Here is a 25754-nt window from a genome sequence, read left to right as displayed (position 1 = left end):
TATACAGTACATGTCAAAAGTTTGTAAACATCTATAACTTTCTATAGTTTAGAAAACTAAAGAAAATCTTCTAAAGAGCAGAGAGAAAAACTAAATTGAATGAACCACAGAATATAAAAAATAAAGTAACAGATAAAAACAAACCGAAAAAGACGCGAGTGCTTTGTTTGCGCAAAAAACATAATTTACCACTTTATTTACAAAGTCGGCTCTCACACGCATGCGTAGTGGTGCTGTTGTGTACGCGCGTCTCTATTTACATGTCTCTCTCTCTCTCTCTCTCTCTCTCTCTCTCTCATCACAAATAGAAAGTGAAAGTAAGTTCTCTTACCGCCATTTTGAGCGGGAAAAATACGAATACGACATGGAAAAAACAGAGCATCAAAGTGTTTTTATTAACGTTTAAAAAGGAATTTCCGTCTATCTTTATGATGTTAAAGCTGGAGGTTTTGAGATCCTGTATCTTGTAAAAGTTTGATCAAGCTGAGTGTTCATGTGTGTGACTTCCTCATATTAATATGAATCTCTGGAGGACATTTTAAGTGATTGTTTGGTTGATATAAAATCTTTAATAAACGGTTTCTTTCACTTTAATGTTTCTTTTGTGTTTGGTGGGTTGGGATTTGTTTTCTTTTTCACGTGACTGAACATGTTCAATCAGCGTTTCTCGGTGTCAGTTATTTAATCGTTTGTCTGTGAATAGGCCCTATGAGTTTGAGTTAACACAGTCACATGATCCTTTTTCTCACACACTAAATTATGAAGGTTGTTTAATCATTTAATTTAGTGTCTGAATGTTTCTTCATTCAGAGTCAGTGGAGGAGATCAAACTCATCAGATTCTCCTGTATCTTCATCATGGCTGATTCACAAGGATCCAGAGATGGAGATTTTCCTCCAGGATGCAGGTACTTTCAACAAACACTGTTAAATATTGTGTTACATCTCAGAAAAAGATCAGTGTTGACCCTCAGTACAGATCACAGAAACAGGTTACACTTTTTTTTTTTTTGCCCATGTTGTTTTTGTTTTAAAACTAACATGAAATATTAAATAAAAAGATCATAAAATTTCTTCAAAGTGCTTTTTGATGAAAGATGAATGTTTACACTAATATGGTTCCTCTCATAAAGAATGACTACAGTAAAATATAGGATTAAACTGAATCTGTTCTCTGTTCCAGTTCAGTCCAGCAGAAGAGCTCAAACCCAGAGTCCAGCTGTGTGTCTATGAAGAGTAACCAGTCTATGGATCCGCCACTAAGGTTTAAGAGTGGAGACAAACAGCCTGATCTCAGGTATATCATTTCTATAAAAGTTATACTTATAGTATTTTTATGAAATTCACGAGTTCACACTTACATATAATTTTGAGGGAGTAAGATTTAATGCGTATTTGGCGTGCTGTCCGGAGGGAGGGCTCCGAGCTCGGAATTCAGCCCGAACCCAGAGCACTCCCCCCGCATGTAAGTGTTTAGAACTAGAAGTGTGGAGAAGGGGTGGTGGGGGGATGCTGCAAACTGTCAATGGATCGAGGTAAGACTGCTCAGATGCAAAAGCCTCTAAGTGCCATCTGAAATTTTCTTCTAGAATGATCATTTTTATCAAGCTTGTATATTTAAGTTCAGTCATTTCACTTAAATGACAATAAATAGGTCATTTTCATTGCCATTTAAGTGAAATTACTGAATTTAAATATACGAGCTTGATAAAAATGATCATTCTAGAAGAAAATTTCAGATGGCACTTGGCGCTTTTGCATCTGAACTCTTCATATATACCCTCTTATCATTGAGCAGAGTGCTATCCACTCGTGTTAATTATCTGAACGTGCTCCTCCCGAACTTAGTTAATAAAACTTCATTTATTATTAATTAATATACAGCAATTTAATGATCTGGATTTTAACTGAATAATTATAGCTAAGTTCAAATCCTGTAAGTTTCAGTCAGTTAATGATTATCATTGAGCTCTTGTGTAAAGCTCTATGTATTGTATTGTTAATACATTCACACACTGTAAAAGCTGTTGGTCTGTTACTCAGTTAATGACACAATGATCATTTATTTGTAACACTTTATGATATGGTTTGATTTGTTAATGTTAATGTATTAGGCTAACTAACATGAACTAACCATGAGCAATACATTTGTTACTGTGTTTATTAATCTTTGTTAATCTTAGTAAATAAAAATACAGCTGTTCATTGTTTGTTCATGTTACTTCACAGTGTATGTTAACAAATACAACTTTTGATTTCAATAATGTAGGCTATTAGTAGCTTAAATGTTGAAATTAACATTAGCAATGCTGTAGAAGTGCAGTTTATTAATAGTAAATGTTAACTAATATAGTTACCCAGTTAACAATTTTTGAACGTTCCCAGAACAAACATTCTATCCTGGAAAGTTTTCTTTACGTTAATAGAACGTTCCCCTTAGGTTAGGGAAGGTTCCCGGAATGTTCCCAGAACAATCTCCTAACCTCTACATCCTGATATGCCTGTACACAAATAATACGTTTACATATAAAATCTTCTACATTGTTTATTGTTCAAAAACATAAGAATAGTATGAATATAATATTATTACAATAAATTTAATTTATGCACAAAATGTATATATATATATTATATACATACATTTATTTTAAACAACATATATCACAAAATTGCATTGTTTGGAAAATGTAAAAACCATGAACACTAATATGCTAAAACTAAAGAGATTAGCCTATAATAATTTAATAAATGTAAATAGGACATATATTATCATTATACTATATCAAATATATCATGAGAAACTATTGATATTGTTTATTGTTCAGATTGTATGACCCAAATAGTAATATTATTAAAAATTCCAAAAACATAATAATCGGTTGAATATAATAATATTACAATAAATTGTAACAAAATACATAATATTACATATATTACATATATTACATATATTACAAAATTGCATTGTTCAGAAAATGTAATAAACATGAATTTCGAATTTTCCAGACTGTTAATCATGCAAAGGTGATATGGGACTCTGTGTCTAAACCTAAAGGTATCCTGGGTGGACACTTGAACATTCGGAGTATAATATCAAAGGGAGATCAGATTCAACATCTATTGACAGACTCTAACCTAGACTTCCTAGCTCTGAGTGAAACCTGGCTTAATTGTAACATCGTAACCAGTATGATTGATGTTCCTGGCTATGTTTGCTATAGAAAGGACAGATCATCTGGCAGGGGAGGGGGCGTATTGATTTATGTCAGAGATATTCTTAAAAGTAAGGAAATCAAATTGGACACATCTTTGGAATGTTTAGCCTTAAATGTAGCATTGTCCCCCAAGATGAATTTTAATATTGTTATCCTGTACAATCCACCATCACATGATGTTTCATTTTATCGTGATTTAGATGAATTGTTTAAATTGTTAAATTGTCGTTCTGAATGTCTCGTTTTTGGAGATTTTAATATAAATTGGTTAGATAAACATGGCAAGCAAAAGTTGAAAATGATAATGTCAAAACATAATTTTCAGCAAATAGTAAAGGGTCCAACTAGAATCACTCGAACAAGTAAAACTATGATTGATTTAATAATGACAAATAGACCTGAAAGAATTACAAGGATGTATAACTTAATAACAGGCCTCTCTGACCATAATATGACTTTGATTATCAGAAAACTAACAAAACAGCGTCTACCAGTGTTTATGAATGAACATGGGCCTAATGTAGTCATTCCCAAAAATCAAAAGCAACATTTTAATAACGAATTAAATAATATTGATTGGAATGACGTTTTACAAACTAAGGACGTAGATAATAGTTGTAATATTATGATGAAAACACTCACAGGACTTATTAAGAAATATACAAAAACTGTTAAGTGTAGGCAAAGAAGAAGCTCTTTACCCTGGCTGAATAATGATATTCGCCAGTTAATGAAAAAAAGGGATCTTGCATTGAAAAATTCACTGTTCACTAAATCAATTACGGACCATCTTATTTTTAAGGGATTAAGAAATCGGGTTGTTAGGGAGTTGCGCTTGGCAAAAACCACATACTTTACACAACTGATAGCAGAATCTGAAGGAAATAGTATTTCTCTTTGGAAACATATTAACAGTGTTACTAAACTCAAGCCCAGCCAACGAAAATCCAAAATGGAGTTGGAAGTTAATGGAGTGATTAGCACTGACAGTACAGAAATCGCAAATGAATTTAATAATTATTTTATTCAATCAGTGGAGGAGCTTGCTCAAAATTTTGAAACAGTAATATTATCACAGGCTAATATAACAGACTTTTCTCAGTCCTTTTATATTAAGGAAGTTGACCAAGAGAAAGTTGCTAAAATCATTAATAAATTAAATAATTCAAAGGCAAAGGATTTGTTTGGAATGGATATTGCCGTCATTAAAACACACAGCTCCACTCTGATTAAACCAATAACACATTTGATAAATCTTTCAATTAGAGTTGGTAAATTTCCACAAACCTGGAAAACAGCAGTCATAACGCCAATTTTGAAGGCTGGTGCACCAGATAAAGTAAGCAATTATAGACCAATCTCTATTTTACCAGTTCTCTCCAAGATTCTGGAAAAAATTGTTGCAGAACAACTGGTTGACCACCTTGAAAATAATTTACTTATTTATCCTAAACAATTTGCATTTAGACCAGGATATTCAACTGAAATGGCCAACTGCTACCTTTCTGAAAACATCAAGTCTTCATTAGATAAGGGTAATGTAGTTGGAGCAGTGTTCATAGATCTTAAACAGGCCTTTGATACTGTGAACCATGAAGTGCTTTTGAACAAACTAAGTACTTTTAATTTTTCTGAGCAAGCAACTGGCTGGTTTACATCCTATCTCGAGTCGAGAGAGCAGTGTGTAAAAATCAATGCAGAATATTCATCTACCCGACAATCTACAATGGGAATTCCACAAGGCTCGATTTTGGGGCCTCTGCTCTTCAGCTTATACATAAACGACTTACCATCATGTTGTAAAAAAGCAGAATGTCAGATGTATGCTGATGACACAATTATTTATATGTCAGCTAAAACCCCTTGTGTAGCAGCAGATATATTAACAAGCGAAATGGAGGAAGTGTCCCTATGGCTTAAAAACAATCACTTAACTCTGAATTTGAAAAAGACTGTGTCAATGTGTTTTTCAATGAGAAGGAAAGCAAAAGAAAAGCTTATAGTTAGAATAAATCAAGAGGAAATAGAGGAAGTCAATGATTTTAAATTCCTAGGTGTAATTTTGGACCCCGGACTTAAATTTGATAAACATGTCAAAAAACTATGTAAAACTGTAAAGACTAACTTGAACTGTTTTAGAATGATTAGACATTACATACCCCTCAAGGCAGCACAACTGTTTATGCATGCCAAGATTTTTTCCCATCTTTCTTATTGTGTTACTATATGGAGCCAGGCTTCACAGTCAACTGTTAAACCCATTATTTCACTATATAAACAAGCACTGAAAATAATGGACCAAAAACAAATGAAATGGCATCATTGTATAATACTGAAAAAGTATAATTTGCTCAGTTATGATAGTTTTATTAAGTTCTCTTTTATCAAATTGATTTTTAAATGTGTGAATAATCTCGCACCAGCTGTACTTTGTCAATATGTTACAAAAACAAATACTAATAGAATCACCACTAGGGGATCAGCAAATGGCAACTGCAGGGTGGCACAGCGCAAAACCACTTTCGGTCAGTCATCTTTTTCTGTAAAAGGGATACATTTTTGGAATGTCCTACCAACAGAAATAAAAACACTAACCAATCTGAAACCGTTTAATGAAAAGGTGAAACACTGGCTGAAACAAAACCAAATCTGTGATCACTGATTATGTCACTGTGCAGACACACTCATAAATGGACATATACATACGGATAGAGAGATAGATACATGCGCGCACATACACGCACACATACATACACACAGATACAGATATATGTATATAATGTTATTGTTATTGTTGTTTCTGGTGTTTGTTTCTGTTCTCTTGATAATGTTGATGTATGTAGCCTAACCAGGGACAGGGGTTGCAAATTAGCTTCAGCTAGAAACCCTATATGCAACACATCGGTTCAAGTTATTGTAACCTGTTACAATGTGTCTCTTTTGCATTGTCCCTGACAAATAAACAAATAAATAAATAAATAAATGAACATGAAAATTCTTAGACTTAAGGAGATTATAATAATTTAATAAATGTGAATATATCATACACTAACTATTATCAAATATGTCATGATAAACTATATACACATTTTTATTTTAAAGGAGTCATAACCTAGTATTACATTGGATACCTACTGCTGTATTATAGTCTTTCAGGCCCTTCTAAAAAAGAAAAGTGGAAAAAAAATAAACACAGACCTACTTTTACCCTTATTTCTGAAGGCATTATTGTCTCGCGAGATCAATGCGATGTTTTGGCTGTCGTGGACGCTCATTTTAATAATGCAAATGAGGGGCGCGTTGATTGGTTGAAGGAAGGAGGGGGGTTGACACGTAGGTAACTTCAGCATCATTACAAACTGACATCATGGCGCAAGTGGTGAATGAACCCGACCCGGCCGCGACCTACGGGATTCAACCCTACATGTTTGAGCCGGACTCTGAACCAGAGCTGGAAAGGGAAGATGTAGAGTTGTTGGAAGGACGTCTACATCAAGATGTCTCTGAATGGTAAAGACAATCATTTTGACTGAGACATACATTAACATCGGTAACGGGCTAAAACGTTTGTTGCTATTTTCTCCCACATAGGTTTACCTTTTATTTAATGTCGATTACATTAACGGAGATGTAGTCTACTTATTTTATCAGCTTACAGTGGTTATTGAGATGAGACGTTTACTATCATGTGCTGTTTTTGCCTTGTTTCACGTTATTTAGACAATTCAATATTATTCAATATTTTTCTTCTTTAGACAGGTAACGTGTTGTTTTTCTTTATGTTTATTATTACTTGACTGTTTGTTTTATTTATCTATGTATCGTTATCTATTCTATAAAAAATCAATACAATGATATGTTGTCATAGTTATATAATATACAATAAAGCGCACACACATAACGATACGCCAGTTGAAAGTGTTGCTGGGACAGTGTCATTAAAAATTAATTTCATCCACTGGTCCCTGATAGTTTCGTCCGATTTTGGGAGATAAAACACATTTACATGTTTTTTATGGCAATCAACCACAGAGCAAGTCCGGTGTGCACTCGGTTTCTCCATCTTTCTAGACTGAACTGAATATGAGGGGGAGAGGGGAAGGGGGGCTTCCTGCTGCAGTGTCCATATATGGTATATCCTACTACCTCATGACGTCAAGAGGGAGCTGAAATCAAATCTCGTATTTGAGTGGTTTATTTACCCTGAGGTAAACAAACGCTTCACTTTTAAATATCGGCTTCCCGGCCAGTGTATAATCGTTAGTCGATCATAACATACATTGATTCTCGTGGAAAAGTGAAAATTGCAGGTTATGACTCCTTTAAGATATTTACACACACATATAATGAAATGGAAAAAAATAAAATAATAATAATAATAATAATAATCTTCACTTCACCATCATCTGCAAATCAAAAACAAAGAAACAAAACGCACATGAGTCAGATAGAAATTATATAAACGTGTAATAGGCTATAGTTCTGTCCATTGCAGTTTTGTCAATGTCTTGTGGACTGGTGTTATATGCACTGATTTTATGATATCACTGCAAAAATTCATTAAGTCAGGTAGTACTGATACTTACGAAGTTAAAATTTTAGTAGTACAGATATAAATTAAATGTCACATTGAGAGTACTGAGTAATAAAGAGCCTATACAATTGACAATATGATGGTGTCGCCTACCACCAACTCTTTAACATCTCATCACTAGATGATGTTGTATTGACTTACTATTGATCATCTCAAAACAAAACTGACATTATTGCTTACCATTTTAAATGCCTGTGTGGGGCAAATTTTAAAAACATTGAAATAAGGTCTTCCACGTCAGTTGCCTTTAATGACTTGAACATCTTTTGCGTTGCTCCTAGAATATACAAGGTTGATAATGCAAAAATTGGAGTTAGATTTGAGGTATGGTATTATTTAAAATACTGTATTTTGCGACCGATCAATACGTATTTTGTTCCAAAGTGCAAAATACAAAACTGCTGCTTTTTAACAGCTCTTAGAAAAAAAAAAATTACAAAAAAATTAAAACGTGCCTATAATTAAATCACAGATGGTCAAGTCTTTAAAGGCTAGTTTGCCTTTTTTTTTTTTCTTCAAACTGAAGGCACTCAATACGTGGTTGGATGCAACCTTGCGCAACTAAGATTTAGTTGATATCAATTTAAGATATCAGGTAAAGAGCCAATACTTTGTTGTTTGATAAATCAGACCCCTTTAGTATAATTCTGACTTCAGAAATTAATTTTCTGAAATGCTCTCTGATCTAGTTCTTAAATATGATAAGATGATTATTGTTGGGTATTTTAATATTCACGTAAATATATCTGATGATCATGCTGTGGATGAGTTTTTAAATGTCACCGTTTAATTTAGCATAGCACTTGTTAGGGTCTACACACAGTAGGGGTCACACTGGATTTGGTTTTTACTCATGGGTTAAGGTCGAGTAATCGGAGAATTGAGGATATTTTTGTGTCAGATTATAAAAGTTTTTGAAGGTTTCTTCCTTAAATCTAAGTATTTTATCACAGCTTCAATTGGTACAAAATACTGCCGCTAGATTACTGCTTCGAAGTAGATATTTTAATCATATCACTCCAGTTTTAGCTTCACTAAATTGGCTACCAATTCATTTTAGGCTCGTTTGTATGATTATATTTTACATATAAAGCGCTTCATGGTTTGGCACCGAAGTAGCCTATTTAGCAGAACTTTTTAGACCTCATGAAAGGATTGTTGGCTGTTCCAAGATCTAGATATAAAACAAAAGGTGATGGAGCTTTTGTGGTGAAGGCACCAATGTTATGGAATAGTTTGCCAATGGAGATCAGATCTAGAGCCTTTGTCTATTTTTTAAGTCTCTTTTAAAAAGTATTTGTATAAATGTGCTTTTAGTACTTTGTGAAGTAGCCTACTTAGATTCTTGTGGTTTTTTTTAAGCCTATGTAGGCCTATTATGTTCTTTTTATATTTTGTAATGCCCATCTTGTCTTTTTGTCTTTTGTGAAGCACTTTGTGCTAAGAAGCTTTAAAAGTGCTATATAAATAAAGTTATTATTGTTGTTATAATATAAATCTGATCTTCATTTTCCGCACTATAAGCAAATTTAACGTAGTTCACTTCAGCGAAAGCAACCGATAGCTGCATTTTATTTATTGTCAGCTAATTTCAAGATCAAACATCACAAAAGGAGAGAGATAGCAGCACTGGTAAGACCATTTATACTCACTACTTTTAATGAAGATGATTGTGTTTTGAGCGTCTGCGACTTACTTGCTGTTTTATTTGCGGTAATTTGAGCATTGGCTTTCTAAAGAGATAGGCTACACAGATTAATCTGTGGCGATTCGTGTTGTGCCGTAATATCTGGCTATAATAGCCTATGTCATATAGCCTATTGTTATGGAATGATACAGACAGATCCCAGTCAGCAAATTACCTTTGGCAAAGATGTGGGCCAGATAAACAGCTGAGCTGTGGCCCAGATTAGTTTGTGTTTGCCGGCCCAGATATGGCCCACATCTCCTTTGCCAGAACTGAACCAAAGGACTGCCATAACTCCACCAAGCATGAGCCAAATACTACAATTTCATGTGGCCCATATGAGAGCCTGGTATGCAACTTTAGTATGGTTGAGTTCTGTTAAAATCTAACGGCCCTTATGTGGCCCACATGCAGCTGACAGTATTTAAAGTCTTATTAACTCACAGGTAAATTAAACACTCAACAACAAAATGTACTCCAAACTATTTATTTTGAAAAGCATTTAAATAATTACAGCTAAAGTGTTGTACTTAATTACAGTAGTATTCAGTTGAAAACATTTCATAAAAATAAATATAATTACTGCAACAGAGTTGAATTTAATAATTACAGTAGTATTCAGTTGAAAACATTTAAGAATACATAGAATTACAGCTACTCGGTTGTACTTATTTTAAGTAGAATTCAGTTGAAAACATTTAAGAATACAAATTAATAATATAAATAGCATTCAAAGCTAATTTTTTACACCAAAGTTCAAAACACTCGATCAAAGCGTGTATTAATGTTATGTTCAATTAGTCTAATGAGAGTAATACAAATCAATCACAGTAACTTGGTAAATAGAACTTTAAAGAGAAATTGAGAAAGTTAAAGCAAACTTGAAAGGTAAAGTGTTGATGTGCAGAGAAGTCTCCAATGAGGGTCGGCAATATGTATACCTTTTCCAGTAAGGGGATTCTGCCTAATTGCACCTGCAATAAAGAAGAATTTAAATAATGTTAGCAGCAATACAACCTGGAAGCTAGAGCTGCAGGATAATGAAAAAAAAAAATCATTGATGTAAATTTCCTTTAATATTTTAATTGCAATTATTAACAAATTAAACACCTCTGAATTACCACTGTATGAAGGTTTTTTTCCAGTACATTTTCAAAAGGAATTGTATTTTTCAATATGTGGGCCAGAATTATACCATAATTCCTTATGACAAATTATTTAGATTTTTAGAATACTTTTGCACCAACCGGTTAAAATTTACAGCACTGCATGTATTGTGCTTTTTAAAATAAAAAAAAATACATGCACACTCTAATGTAAAAACACACCAACACAGACAGCATTAATGTCATGTTTTAGTCCAAAGACAGAGTCTACAAAAAGAAGTGTTTTTACTAACACAAAATAAACTCAAGATAATCCGCAATGATGCGAGACAATTTGGAAGCAGAAACACACAAACAATAATGGGCCAAGTACTGAATGCAAGGAGGAACATAAAGGGTTAGTTCACCCAAAATTTAAAATTCTGTCTGTAATTACCCTCAAGTTTTTCCAACTTCTGGGTTGTACGTCAGAGCTTAGACTCACTATTGGCCGACGCTGGTCATGTGTGGGATGCTGGCCAATCATGAGCCTACATTCTGACGTACAACACAGAAGCACTGTGCTGTTACACTACGTGAACTCACTTAGTGGAAAATTAAGAGTTGAATAAAGTCATTATTTTTGCTTGTTTTGCGCACAAAAAGTATTTTCGACACTTGATAAACTTAAGGTTGAGCCACTGTATTCTTGGACTATTATAACAATGTCTTTACTAACTTTCTGTGCTGGCAAGTTTCAATAACAGAGAAGCCTATGGAGGAGTGAGACAGCTCTCAGATTTCATCATAAATATCTTAATTTGTGTTCCGAAGATGTCTTACAGGGGTTGGAACAATATGGGTGAGTAATTACTGACAGAATTGTCATTTTTGGGTAAACTAACCTTTTAAATACACAGTGATAATTAACTAAATACAGATAGTTGTAGGCATGCGCTGGTATGAGACTTTGACAGAATGATAATCTTATATTGTGATTACAGCTTTAAAATGTATGATTGAAACGATATGATTCACAATATATAAAAAATAACTTTCTTTAAAAACAAAACAAAAAACTTATAAATAAAAAAATGCAGTCACTTAAGTGAGCCACGGATGTGATCAGGTAATGACAAAAAAAGAGGGAAAACCAGAATAGCTAACCCCATGCCCTGTAATTATTATTAAATAATAATTATAAATACTGTAAATAATTTTTATTTATTTATAATGCATTCATAATAACAACAACATTACAATAATATTTCGATTGCTTCTGATAAACAATAATACACTTCATCCTTACGCATCACTTTCTGTGAGGACTTTTACATGCTTTTCCCAAAATACTGAAGTGACCTCAACATCCGTGTTAGCAGTAGCATTCGCCGTCAGGCAAGTGTTATTTAAATAAACTCCTGATGTACTTACAAACTTTCCAATGCCTCGGTTTTTGAGTACAGAACCTATTTGTACTACTGTAGAAGTTTGGTACCATTCTGGGCATTATTAGTGGGGTAATTTACGAGATAAACCTGGAGCCGTTAGCGCCTGCACTAAGTCATACGGCATGAATTTGTGACTATTACTATTACTGAGATAACAGAAATAAAAATACAATGTTCTGTAAAGCGGTTTTGAAAAGTTGTGTATTGTGCAAAGTGCAATACAAATAAAAGTGACTTCTAAAAAAGGTCTCACCAATGACAACTTCCTTTACGACCAGGCGTTGGACACCAATCTTCCCATTGACTTCTCTCAAATTCATCAACGTGCCACAGCAGTTGTAAAAGTGCCTTTCAGCACTCTCCACACGGTGTTATCCAGGTCAAAGCCACCAACCAGACCCAGATAGGTAATCTGATAGGAAAAAATAAATAATTGTGTAAGTGGTTGAAATATGCATTTAAATAGACCACCCTAAAATGAAAGTGCTTTTATATTCAAAAATGAACTATAAACTATTACTTACTCCATCTGAAACCATATTTTCTAGGTTTTTAATATGGAAATTATTGTCATTGCCCCACCCATACCGCACATTATGACTGGGCGGTATGACAGTATACCATAGCATGGTATATAATCTCTATCGTTAGAAATCAGAGTAATTATAAAAATTTCCTGCCTCTTCCAAGCTTTATAATGGCAGTGAATGGCCGTTCAATTAAGTGATAGTTAACAGAAATACAGCAATTCATTGTTTGTTCATGTTAGTTCACAGTGCATAGACCTACTAAAGTTAACAAGTAAAATTTTTTATTTGAATGTATTAGTAAATGTTGAAATTAACATTAACACATATTAATGTAGAAGTGCAGTTCATTATTAGTTCATGTTAACAAGGTATTTTAATCAGGTATTGTATCGAAAGACGTTACAACTTTAATTTTAAAGAGGGAAAAGTCATGAGAAAAAGTCTTGGTTGAATAATATAATTTCAGAGTTAGATACATACAAAGATAAAAAGATACATAGAATAATGTACACGTATTAATGTGTTTATTCTTGGCATTTTTATATTATTATGATTAGTTGAATGATTGTGAACACAAATTAGGATTTAGGTTTTTTGACATACATAACACCGACATTGGACCGCGTCGCCTTAATTCACAAATAGGCTACGACACATGACAAACTGACATGAAAAATCTTTAAAAAAGACACATTCTAATCTTGTTTCTGTCAAATAAGCCTGAGCAAGTTTGAGTTAGCTGACTACGAAGAACCTAACGATCCTTGATCATCTCAAATTGTCAACAGTAAAATCCTGATAACTAATCCTAATTGAATCCACGTATAAAGAATAGGCCCCTGTTTTTTTACCTGTAGATGATGATGATGATGATGATGATGATTATTATTATTACCATTATTCATTTAATCTCCTATCATTATTTTACAGGTGTTCATCTGTTTAAAGATTTCCTCATTTGGCCGGTTTGGAAGTACCAAGTGTCTGCATTACAGGAAAGGCACAGATGGGTGAAAGCTGGTGAATGATACAAAAGAGTGTTTCCTCTATATGCATTCAGCAGTGGCGTAGTTGAATGGGGCATAAACATACTCAGTCCAACACACACGCAAGTGTGTTCACAACAGATAAACAGGGTATCTGACAAGGAAGAGCAGAAGGAGTTTTACTTTACTATGGCCGTTCATGTCGGGTGCGACGAGCTGCTTCCCGTTTTGAGCGTCTCTTTTCCAGAAATGACTTGTAGGCCTCCTGAGAGTCCCTGCGGCCGTTGTTGATTGCTGCGCACCAGTTGGGTCTGTCATTTGCAAGTGCCTCCCAGTTGTCCAGGTTGATGGAGAAGGCCTGAAGATCCCTCTTAATGATGTCTTTAAAACGCAGATGGGGGCGCCCATGTCATCATAGGGATGGGCGATATGCCAAAAATATCATATCACGATTTTTTTTTTCAGGAAAATCACGATTCACGATTTTATCACGATTCTTTTTTATGTTGGTTTTACTATTTTGTGACTGAGCATTACAGCCAAACTAATGTCCATATTTTAAAAACAAATCCTCAGGTAAAAAAAAAAAAAAAATGGCAGACAGGGGCAAATATAAAAATATTTGTCATTATTTTCTTTGTTATTAAATATTAAGATCAAAGATACACATTACACATACACAACTTAATATACAAATTAAATAAACAGTGCTTTATGTTTTCAGCTACAGTAGGTGTATTTAACAGTAGCATTGAAGAAAGTAATTAAATGAACAAATATGAAAATAAAACAAAACATAGACTTCACTCTATAAATTATACATTGATACTTATTAAAGCTACTTAAAGTTATCAGTCAGTAGCAGTGAGTGATTTTCTCTTTGCATTTTGTTGTTTTATTAACATTAAAGGAATAGATCTCCTAAAAATTCAAATTGTCATAATTTACTCTCTCAAGTTGTTTTAAACTCGAATAAGTTTCTTTCTTCTGTTAAAAATAGAAGTTATTTGGAAGAATGTGGGTAACCAAACAGTTGATGTACCCCAGTGACAACCATAGTATATTTTTCTCCTATGGTCCTAAGTCAATGGGGACCAGCTACTGTTTAGCCACATTCTTCAAAATATTAATATTAGAAAAATATTAGAAAATATTAGAAGGAAATTAATACAGGTTTGGAACAAGACAACATTAGAGTGCGTAAATGATGAGATAAGTTATATTTTTGGGTGAACTATCCCTTTAAGGACAAGTGGCAGCGTGTTTACTATTGCTACTGTCTCTTTAAGAGCTGCGCGCGACGCGTCTAACACATTTGACAAGCAGATTTACTCAATTTTCTCCAGTTTGCTTTCACTTTAGACATAACCGACTTTATGTAAACCTTGTGTGTATTTAACTGTATAAGCACAATAAGACTCGAAAGATAACTTAGTCCAGTATCCAGGCGCTGGTAGACAGGCTTTTAGTGCATGTGAGCTTCACATGCACGCGCTGAGAAACGCATGCGTTGAGAACAGCGCATCAGCACGCAAATTAAATGTTTAACCGACGGCATTAAAGCACATGCAAATTATGAACCTTTGTGAACTGCAGTGTCCCGTCCCTCGGCTCAAAGGAGTCATTAGGTCGCGAATCGGACTTTAGCGGACGTGTTGTGTGGGAATCCTGGCTGTTAGGACATCAAGAAAGATTTGTCAACACACACTCACACACACACACAAAAAACACTTCAAACTTTTTTCTTTTTTTTTGCGTTTATTTAAAGTTATGTCAGCTGCATGTGCGGAATGCTTGTCACAAGTTGTAAGAGAAGATAAGGCAACTTTTTTTTGACTGAAATTCAGACCCAGCGCTAATTCAGCAAAAATATTCTCCGAATGCACCACGTGAAACATGGATTCGGTCTTCCGACCTTTAGGATCAGTTGATTTTGATGCGAGGGAGAGAGCAAAGACAGAACTGAAGACGGAGAGTGCCCACGCGGGGGTGGGGCGCTGTGATCGTTCTCTCCGTCACTCCGTCAGTAGCCTGCTTCACTCACAAAACCCAATTACAGATCAAATAAGGCTTTGGCGGGACCAAAAATCGTTTTGGCGGCCGCCAAAAAATTTTCAATGTAGGAAAAACCCTGCACAGACTTTGAGGAGCAATGAGAGGTTCTTGTTGTGCCAGACACGCTTGCTCAATTTTCCATACATTGATGATGCCTTCCCAATACGCATGTCAAGCTCTGCGTCAAGGTTATTGTTGTTTGATACTGTGGAACCCAGGTAGGTGAATTTGTCTACCACAGATAGACATGTGTTGTTAATGTATACTGTAGGGTTTAGGGTTGCTGGTTGGGCAAGGATAACTGTCTTTTTAAGACTAATCTGCAAACCAAACTCTAGACATGCAGCGGCAAAAGATGAGCAAAGTAGTTGTAGATCTGCCTCTGAGTGGGCAACAAAGGCAGCATCATCAGCATAAAGCAGCTTATGTACCAGAACATGGCGTACTTTAGTCATCAGGGAAGGCACTGCGTAGTAGGGCAGAGAAGAAAATTCCGAAGAGGGTAGGAGCAAGGACACATCCCTGCTTTACCCCACACCTTATCTGGAACTCGTCAGAGCGAGTGCCTTCAGACTGTACAGTTGCCTTCATGCCCTCATGAAACTCAGTGATCACCTTCAGTAACTTTGGAGGGCAGCCAAGTCTTTGTAGGATGAGGAAAAGTCCAGATCGACTAACGTAGTCAAAGGACTTGATCAAGTCTACAAACACCAAGAACAGAGGTTTATGCTGTTCAATACACTTTTCCTGTAGTTGACGAACACAGAACACCATGTCTGCTATGGAACGGCCAACACAAAACCCACACTGGCTTTCAGGGAGGATACGGTCATCAAGGATTTGTAGACGTGTTAGAATAGTGCGAGCAAATATCTTGCCAGCAAGATTGAGCAGAGATATTCCTCTGAAGTTGTTACATTCTGCACAGTCCCCATTGTTTTTATAGATGGTGATAATGTTGGCATCTCTAAGGACATCTGGGAGATATCCAATGTTCCAGCACATCACAACCAGATGATGTAGGACAGAGACAAGAACATCACCCCCTGCCTTATAAGCCTCAGGGGGGAGGCCGTCAGCTCAAGTCAAGTCAAGTCAAGTCAAGTCATCTTCATTTATATAGCCCTTTTAACAATGTAGATTGTTCCAAAGCGGCTTTACATTGATAATAGGAAATTAAAGTAACAGATTGTTTTGGCTTTACAGCAGCTCTAGAATAAAGTTATTGTCCAGCTAAAGTTAATTTTAGATTGATTCATTTCCGTTGCAACGATAATTAGTTATTAACTTAGGGGGCGCTAACACGACACCGTTTTAACAGAAAACTCTTAAGTTCTTTCTTTGCAAACTTCAAAAACGTGAACCAGTGAGTACGCAGATGGTGTGCACATGCACATTACGAGGTCAGTCTATAGGTATTGCGCGTTTGAATATATGTGCGCAGGCATGTAGTCCTTCCCTACAAATCAACCCTCAACAAACTACTTGTCTGGCCTTAAAATTTATAATACAGAATTTTTATCGCTTCTGCGTAGCCACGCGAACCGAGATTATCCCGACAATGCTTTATCTGTAGAGAGGTAAAGGGAGGGAGGCCTTCACAGGGGAGAGACTAGTTGACACTTCAGGACTGCGTTGTTGTCGCGTCCAGGCACAGGTCCTTCATCAGATCTGGATACAGCCTGGATCCGGCGGACTGCAGTAAACCTCGGGATAAACAGAGAGACTAATATTAGCGTAGACGGCATTCTTCTTATGATGTAACGAGTACATCAGGATTTATGGGAAGTGTTCCCGGTTCCGGCTGACCTAATCTATGCAGCCTAACATTGAATTATAGTAAGACTTAAAGGGATACTCCACTTTTTTCGGAAATAAGCTCATTTTACAACTCCCCCAGAGTTAAACAGTTGAGTTTTACCGTTTTAGAATCCATTCAGCCGAACTCCGGGTCTGACGGTACCACTTTTAGCATAGCTTAGCACAGATCATTGATTCTGATGAGTCCAGTAGCATTTCTTTCAAAATGACCAAAGAGTTTCAATATTTTTCCTATTTAAAACTTGACTCTTCTGTAGTTAAACCGTGTACTAAGATCGACGGAAAATGAAAAGTTGCGATTTTCTAAGCCTATATGGCTAGGAACTACTCTCATTCCAGCGTAATAATCAAGGAACTATGTGGCCGTAACATGGGTGCAGCAGGCGTAATGATATGACGCAGCGCCTGAAAATAGTCCCCAGCCCGGTAACTTCTTCCAACGTGACCGGGACTAAGTTTGTCTAACCTATTAGACCTATTTTCAGGCGCTGCGTCATATCATTACGCCTGCTGCACTCATGGAACAGCCGCACAGTTCCTTGATTATTACGCCGGAATGAGAGTAGTTCCTAGTCATATAGGCTTAGAAAATCGCAACTTTTCATTTTCCGTCGATCTTAGTACACGGTTTAACTACAGAAGAGTCAAGTTTTAAATAGGAAAAATATTGAAACTCTTTGGTCATTTTGAAAGAAATGCTACTGGACTCATCAGAATCAATGATCTGTGCTAAGCTATGCTAAAAGTGGTACCGTCAGACCCGGAGTTCGGCTGAATGGATTCTAAAACGGTAAAACTCAACTGTTTAACTCTGGGGGAGATGTAAAATGAGCATATTTCCGAAAAAAGTGGAGTATCCCTTTAATTGAATTAAGTCTATAATGTGTTGTGTATGCTAGGTCAAAGAGATGTGTTTTTAGTCTAGATTTGAACTGACCAAGTGTGTCTGCTGCCCAGACAGTGTTTGGAAGACTGTTCTAAAGTTTTGGTGCTAAATAGAAAAAAAAAATTTTACATCACCTATGCATTCCGTTAATTTTGTGAATTGGTAAGTTTCGTCAGGGCGTGAAGAAATATAGAGCTGAGTATCATCAGCATAACAGTGAAAACTAATTCCATGTTTCCTATTGATATCTCCCAAGGGTAGCATGTACAGAGTGAAAAGCAACGGTCCTAGTACTGAGCCTTGTGGTACACCATACTGAACTTTTGATCGATAAGATCAATGATCAATGCATTTACTGCTACAAACTGATAACGGTCAGATAAGTATGATTTAAACCATGCTAATGCAATTCCACTAATGCCAACATAATTTTCGAGTCTCTTTAAAAGAATGTTGTGGTCAGTAGTATCAAATGCAGCACTAAGATTGAGTAACACTAATAGAGAGATATAACCACGATCGTATGATAAGAGCAAATCATTTGTGACTTTAATGAGAGCTGTCTCAGTACTATGGTACGGTTTAAATCCTGACTGAAAATCCTCGCAGATATCATTTCTTTCTAAAAAGGAACATAGTTGTGAGGATACCGCCTTTTCTAGTATCTTTGACACAAGGTAGATTCGAGATTGGCCTGTAATTGACTAATTCTGTAGGATCAAGTTGTGTTTTTTTAACAAGTGGTTTAATCATAGCCAGCTTAAAAGTTTTTGGTATGTATCCTAATGACAAAGATGAATTAATGATATTAAGAAGAGGATCTATGACCTCTGGAAGCATCTCTTTCAGTAGCTTAGTCGGTATAGAATTCTTCCTCTTCTATAGCAATGAATGAATACAATTTTTCCTTAGGGAGACTATAATGCACTGCCTGATGTGATACTGTAGTAGTAGACGGTTGCACGGTTATAATTTTCTCCCTGATATTATCAATCTCATAAGTGAAGAAGTTCATAAAGTCATTACTGCTGTGCTGCTTGGAAACGTCTGGGTTTGAAGCTTTATTTTTCGTTAGTTTAGCCACTGTATCAAATAAATACCTAGGGTTTTGTTTGTTTTCTTCTAAAAAGGTTGAAAAATAAGCAGATCTGGCCGCTTTAAAGGCCTCTCTGTATGCAATCGTGCTCTATTTCCATGAAATGCGAAATACCTCTAGTTTTGTTTTTCTTCCAGTTGCGCTCCATTTTTCTGGAGACTCCGGGAGACTTGTTATTTTTCAGTGCTTTAATTGCAGATTTGACTTCCTCGATGGTAATATCTGCATCCAGATCAGACATGGGGTAGCTCAGGAACAGCAGTAGTTATTGCCAGTGTGTTGGCTGTGACAGGCTGAGCATAGAGAAGGCTGTAGTGCTCTGCCCATCTCGCCAATTGAGATTCCAAATCAGTCAGAAGTTCGCCTGATAGGGAACAGAATGGAGAGGATTTTTTAGGGACTGGGCCCAAGGCTTCTTTCAGACCTTCAAAGACACCTCGGATGTTTCCAGTTGATGCACTTGACTCAATACGGTCACACAGTGTGCTCCAGTAAGCCTGCATGGCTGTGCGAGTGACCCGTTGGACATGCCTTATTTGAGAGAGTGTTATGCTGCAAGTAGGGCAGTCTTGTTGAAAGCTTAGAGTCAATTGCAGGTAGGAGCAGGCTGGCATGGGTTTTGAACCAGTCAGACAGGGATCTGGATCGCTTTCGAAAGATGGAGAATCCAGCCTTTGTGGTAAAAGAGTGGAAGTGCTGTCAGGCAGCCGTGACCTCCGCATGAGGAGGTGAGGAGTCAAAGCTAGAAGCAAGTAGTTCCTTGAACGCATGATGCGACGCAGGAGCATGGGTTGCAGAAACATCCAGACGAGGAGTAGGCCTGGGCCTGGTGTAATGAAACTTGCTTGGGACCATCCTTAGTTTGCAACATAGAAGGGCGTGATCAGTGACACAATCTGCTGAATGCAGTGATCGGTAGTGTGTTACTTCCTTCAAATGCTCACGCTTCACCAGTACATGGTCAAGTTGGTGCCAGCGCTTAGAACGTTGATGTTGCAGCACAGAAACAGGATGTTGATGGCGCCGGCGTGTATGGCTTGCCGTCTGCAGCTTGCCTGGTTGTTTGTAATTGTTTTTTTGTTTTTCTCTGATCTTTCAACATGTCTCAACCTCATTGGTCTATGACAAGCAAACATTACTCACTATTCGAAACTCTGATCAAACAGGATCTAAGAGAGTCAAGTACCTTTGCTCCACCATTTGAGTTCTCTATACCGGAGAGTTTACGCCGGCTGTCTTATGCCGCTCCCGGGAAAAAACGGCGACACAGACTCGGAAAGCTTATTGCCCAAGTGGCTGCATGTTAGACGTCATAATGGAGAGATGAGATGCTCATAGTAGAGAGCACCCGGACAAATATTAAGTGAAAGGATGCGTGCCCAGGTCAAACTTCCACCTCTGGACTCAATGCTACAGATTCGGAACGGAACACAGGTGTGTGACGGTTGGTGTAGTTATGAGTTGCCCCACAGTGACCACCTAACTAGGTCTATTGCCCCGTGAACATTGGCGAGGTGCTCTTCTGCTCACTGGGGAGCTGAGACAGACCGACTCAGGTGCTGTGACAACAAGCGCTCTCTGATACTCAGCATACCAGCCCCTGCTGCCAGGCTAGCAGGGTGGACTGGGTTTCGTCTGGTCTCTCGCCTTTGACCTGTCTGGCTTGCTTGAAGCTACAAGGAGTACAAGGCCCCTGCCAGCTTAGCTCTCAGGGTCATTGGGACTACCAAGCTGTTCCGCCACGACAAAGCACCAGTCCATGGAAAAGACTGAGACAGAAGAGCAGAAGGGGTTTTACTTTACACTTTCTTTACCAGAGGCAGAAGAAATACAACACAAGTCTCAGAGCTTAGTTAAACATTAACGTTTCTGAGTGTCCATGGAAGAGTGCAAAACCAAACCAACTGGCTACTAGTTAATCCTGTTTGACACATGCTGAACAAATTCTTGGTGAAACTGCAAATAATAAACCCATATACAGCTTACTCTTTATTACAAGTGACAAAAATGTTTATAGGAATAGTGAAACCAAAATGGAAATTAGTTCATTATTTACTTTCCTTAATGTCACTCCAAACATGTATGACAGTTTCATGGAACACAACACCCAGCTATTAGAAGATCAACAAAGCCCTTAAGACCACAGTAGAGTGAAAGTTGTAACAATTTATCAGTTAATTATTATTTAGTTTTTTTTATCTTAACAATTACTTTTAATATCTAAATAATAGCCAAGTGAAATCAACATTACAGTGTTTCCAATATGTTAATTTATTATATCCCTTTACTGTTGAAGCTGCTGACCAAGGCTCACTCAATATTTAAATGGAAAATATTTAAACTCTATCCCTGACTGCCTATCACTGAGTCGGTGTTTATAGCAATTTACTTTTTGTTCATTGGGAGTGCTGTTGAATTTTTTTTTTTTTTTTTTACTCTTGTATGCATGAAGCTGGAACTATTCATCTTCACACTCGGGCTCCAAAAATGCAGATCTCATCTCCTCTGCAGATTTTTCCCCCCTTTTATTGGTCCTGCTTTAAAACTATTTGCCCAGGTATTTCTTTTTTTAATGCTGTAACAAAACTTTCTGTTGTTCCATTTGTTCCTGTTTTAATAAAACTTGTAAAGCCTGTTGTGTAATTGTATTGTCATTTTGTTTAGCCTTTCCCAAAATACTGTGACCCCCCAAAAAATGTTTGCCTACCTGACTGCCTATCTTTCCCCCCTGTGAGCCGAGTACAGAAGTGTTTTTGCCACTTACTCATGTTGTGCAGCTGTTTCAACACTTAGACCAGGTTTTCATATGTCTCGTCTTGTACCATATTTTGCAGGTTTTGGTTTGCTTTTGAGAGACCTTTCAAAGAGATTGCCTTTCAGACACAGTGTGTGGTACTACAATCTTGCAACCAATTCCACTCATGTTACAATTATCAGATGACGGAAAAAAGTGTTTTTTTCAAGAAAATTGTCAAGTATTGGTGGTTAAATTCTGACTAATCACAACATGATTCTGCACATGTGGATAGTAAATCTTCATCAGGTGATATTGATAATGTGCTTGTAATGTTTCCAACGCTATTCCCCAATCTAACTGGATTATATTTGTCAGTTGTCTAGTAATTTGCTTCAAGAATCAAGACCTGAATGCAGCTTTGGGGGCCTTCCCGGAAAATGCTTACAACTAAACACTAAAATGTACATGAGCGCCCTCTGCTACCTAATAGTGTTTATGTAATCTTTTCTCTGACTTGTGGAACTAACTGATCACAGTTTGGGTGAATATTTTTTAGGTGAAAAGAGAAAGTTAAAACCCACACTGAAATTGGTTTATCAATATGCAGGTCAAAAAGTTTACATCAAATCAATGTCATGGATTGGTTTTGACGTCACTTTGATTTGCATATTTGACCTTTTTTTTTTCAACATCAATTGCCCACTGGGTTACAATGTAACAAAATATAAAATAAAAAGAATGTCAAACATTTAGGCCAAAGTGGCGAAGATAAAAACTTTGTTATTTTTTTTTTTGTTATAAACAAAGTAAGAACAAAAAGGTACACATTACAGTGGGTACGGAAAGTATTCAGACCCCCTTACATTTTTCACTCTTTGTTATATTGCAGCCATTTGCTAAAATCATTTAAGTTCATTTTTTTCTTCATTATTGTACACACAGCACCCCATATTGACAGAAAAACACAGAATTGTTGACATTTTTGCACATTTATTAAAAAAGAAAAACTGAAATATCACATGGTCCTAAGTATTCAGAACCTTTGCTGTGACACTCATATATTTAACTCAGGTGCTGTCCATTTCTTCTGATCATCCTTGAGATGGTTCTACACCTTCATTTGAGTCCAGCTGTGTTTGATTATACTGATTGGACTTGATAAGGAAAGTCACACACCTGTCTATATAAGACCTTACAGTAGAGACCTGCGCGGGACACAATTTTCAGTCCCGCTCCCGCAGTGTTCAGTCCCGCTCCCGCAAAGATTTGTCATTTTTAGTCCTGCTCCCGCCCGCATCTGTGATATTATGTCCCGCTCCCACCCGCAAATGCCCGCAAGACGGCAGGCAGGATGTATGTTCACTTTCTGTCTCACGAAAGGTCTTGGAAATTTTTTTCGATTTGTGTCCGTTGTATGTTAACACCTTTTGGCATTTATCGCAGCAGGCAAAAGGTAGTTGTCTCCATCATGCACAACCGAAAAAGACTGCCAAATGTCTGATTTGAGGTTTGGTGATATTTTTTTTTTTTTAGTAGGCCTAAATGTGCCTTTCTTTAGAGAAGTGCTTACATCTGAAGCGCTTAGGCCTATATCTGAAGCACTAGAAGTGCTCTTTTCCTCGTCCATGCTGTCTATTCTGAACTTGAAGCTTTCGAATTCGAACACGGAGCAGCGGGAAGGAATTGTCTCTAAACAAGTGTGCGTGAGATTAGGCCCCGCCCTACCCCAAACGACAACATCCAAGTTTAGGCTGCTTAAAACGTTTTTATTGCTGCCAAACAGAATCTCCCTCACAACTACAAATTATGTACGCTACTTTAATAATTTATATATTTTACTTTACACTCATATTTAATTTGCGGGAGTGCAGCGTATCATCCCCCCGCCCGCACCCGCAAGTGCACCTTCATCATCCCGCCCGCTCCTGCAATGACCTTTCAAAATTTGTCCCGTGCCGCTCTGTTTTGCGTCGGGTCCCGCGGCTCCCGCGGGAGTGCAGAACTCTACCTTACAGCTCACAGTGCATGTCAGAGCAAATGAGAATTATGAGGTCAAAGGAACTGCCTGAAGAGCTCAGAGACAGAATTGTGGCAAGGCACAGATCTGGCCAAGGTTACAAAAAAATTTCTGCTGCACTTAAGGTTCCTAAGAGCACAGTCGCTTGCAGGTTCACTTCCTGGTCCCGGAAGGGAGTGGTAGGAACCTTGGGCACGTATCCGGGCCGGGGTCTCAGGATCACGTGAGAGTTATCCGGGCCGAATTCTAGGCACGATTTGTCGACCGAAAATGCATGCAGGTCCCCTACCCTCTTGATAGAGGCCAATGCAACCAGGAGTACTGTCTTACAGGACAGGATTTTTAACTCAGCTGATTGCAGAGGCTCAAAGGGTGGTCTCTGAAGTGCCGAAAGGACCAGAGACAAATCCCAAGAGGGTATAGAGAGTGGGCGAGGAGGATTCAGTCTCCTCGCTCGCCTCAGGAACCTGACGATCAAGTCATGCTTTCCCAAAGACTTACCATCAACAGCATCATGATGTGCGGCAATAGCGGCAACATACACTTTAAGGGTGGAGGGAGACAGCCTTCGCTCCAACCCTTCTTGCAGGAAGGAAAGCACGGCTCTGATCGAGCAAGATTGGAGATTCATCACCTCATGAGAGGAGCACCAGTCACCGAACAGGTTCCACTTCAACGCATAGAGGCGCCTCGTAGAGGGGGCTCTAGCGGAAGTGATGGTGTCAACTACCGCAGGGGGTAGGTCACCTAGAACCTCCGCGTCCCATCCAGGGACCAGACATGGAGTTTCCAGAGGTCTGGACGCGGGTGCCATAAGGCACCCCGTCTCTGAGAGAGCAGGTCCTCTCTCAGAGTCATGGGCCAGGGAGGGGCTGTCGCGAGGAGCACTAGTTCCGGGAACCAGGTCCGGGTGGGCCAATACGGCGCAACTAACAAGACCTGCTCCTCATCCTCCCTGACTTTGCACAAGGTCTGTGCAAGAAGGCTCACTGGGGGAAACGCATATTTGCGAAGGCCCCGGGGCCAGCTGTGTGCCAGAGCATCCGTGCCGAGGGTCCCCTCGGCCAGGGAATAGAACAACTGGCAGTGAGACGTGTCCGGGGCGGCAAACAGATCTACCTGTGCGGTCCCGAAGCGCCTGAAAATCAGCTGGACCACCTGGGGATGGAGTCGCCATTCTCCCGGTAGCACCTGCTGTCGTGAGAGCTCGTCGGCTGCATGGTTGAGCAGGCCCGGAATGTAAACGGCACGAAGCGACCTCAAATGCTTCTGACTCCAGAGGAGGAGATGGCGGGCGAGTTGTGACATGCGGCGGGAGCGTAGACCACCCTGGCGGTTGATGTACGCAACGGTTGCAGTGCTGTCCGTATGGACCAGTACGTGCTTGCCTAGTAGCAGAGTTTTGAAACGGCTCAGTGCAAGACGTACTGCTAACAACTCGAGGCAGTTGATGTGCCAATGCCGTTGAGGCCCCGTCCACAGACCTGAAGCTGCATGCCCGTTGTACGTGGCCCCCCAGCCGGTGGTAGAGGCATCCGTGGAGACCACAGAGTGCCTGGACACTTGTTCCAGGGGAACACCTGCCCGCAGGAATG

General features: G+C 38.0%; 1 protein-coding gene and 1 long non-coding RNA gene across 2 annotated transcripts in view; both read left to right on the top strand.

The window, feature by feature from the left end:
• LOC311297727 (protein NLRC3-like) overlaps positions 1–25754 on the top strand; it is an 89803-nt gene that overhangs the window by 17955 nt on the left and 46094 nt on the right. Inside the window, exons 2-3 of the mRNA XM_084420147.1 lie at positions 811–907; positions 1183–1296. Coding sequence (XP_084276273.1) covers positions 858–907; positions 1183–1296 — 164 coding nt within the window. The 5' untranslated portion in view covers positions 811–857. The remainder of the gene's footprint in view (positions 1–810; positions 908–1182; positions 1297–25754) is intronic.
• LOC311297730 lies at positions 14444–22043 on the top strand. The gene is made up of 2 exons (XR_014628870.1): positions 14444–17441; positions 18278–22043. It is a non-coding gene; the product is annotated as an uncharacterized lncRNA (long non-coding RNA).

The sequence above is a fragment of the Rutilus rutilus genome, assembly GCF_951802725.1.
Source record: "Rutilus rutilus genome assembly, chromosome: 9".
Taxonomy (NCBI): domain Eukaryota; kingdom Metazoa; phylum Chordata; class Actinopteri; order Cypriniformes; family Leuciscidae; genus Rutilus; species Rutilus rutilus.
The sequence above is the reverse complement of the archived record's forward strand: the minus strand, read 5'-3'. Positions and strand labels throughout refer to the sequence as shown.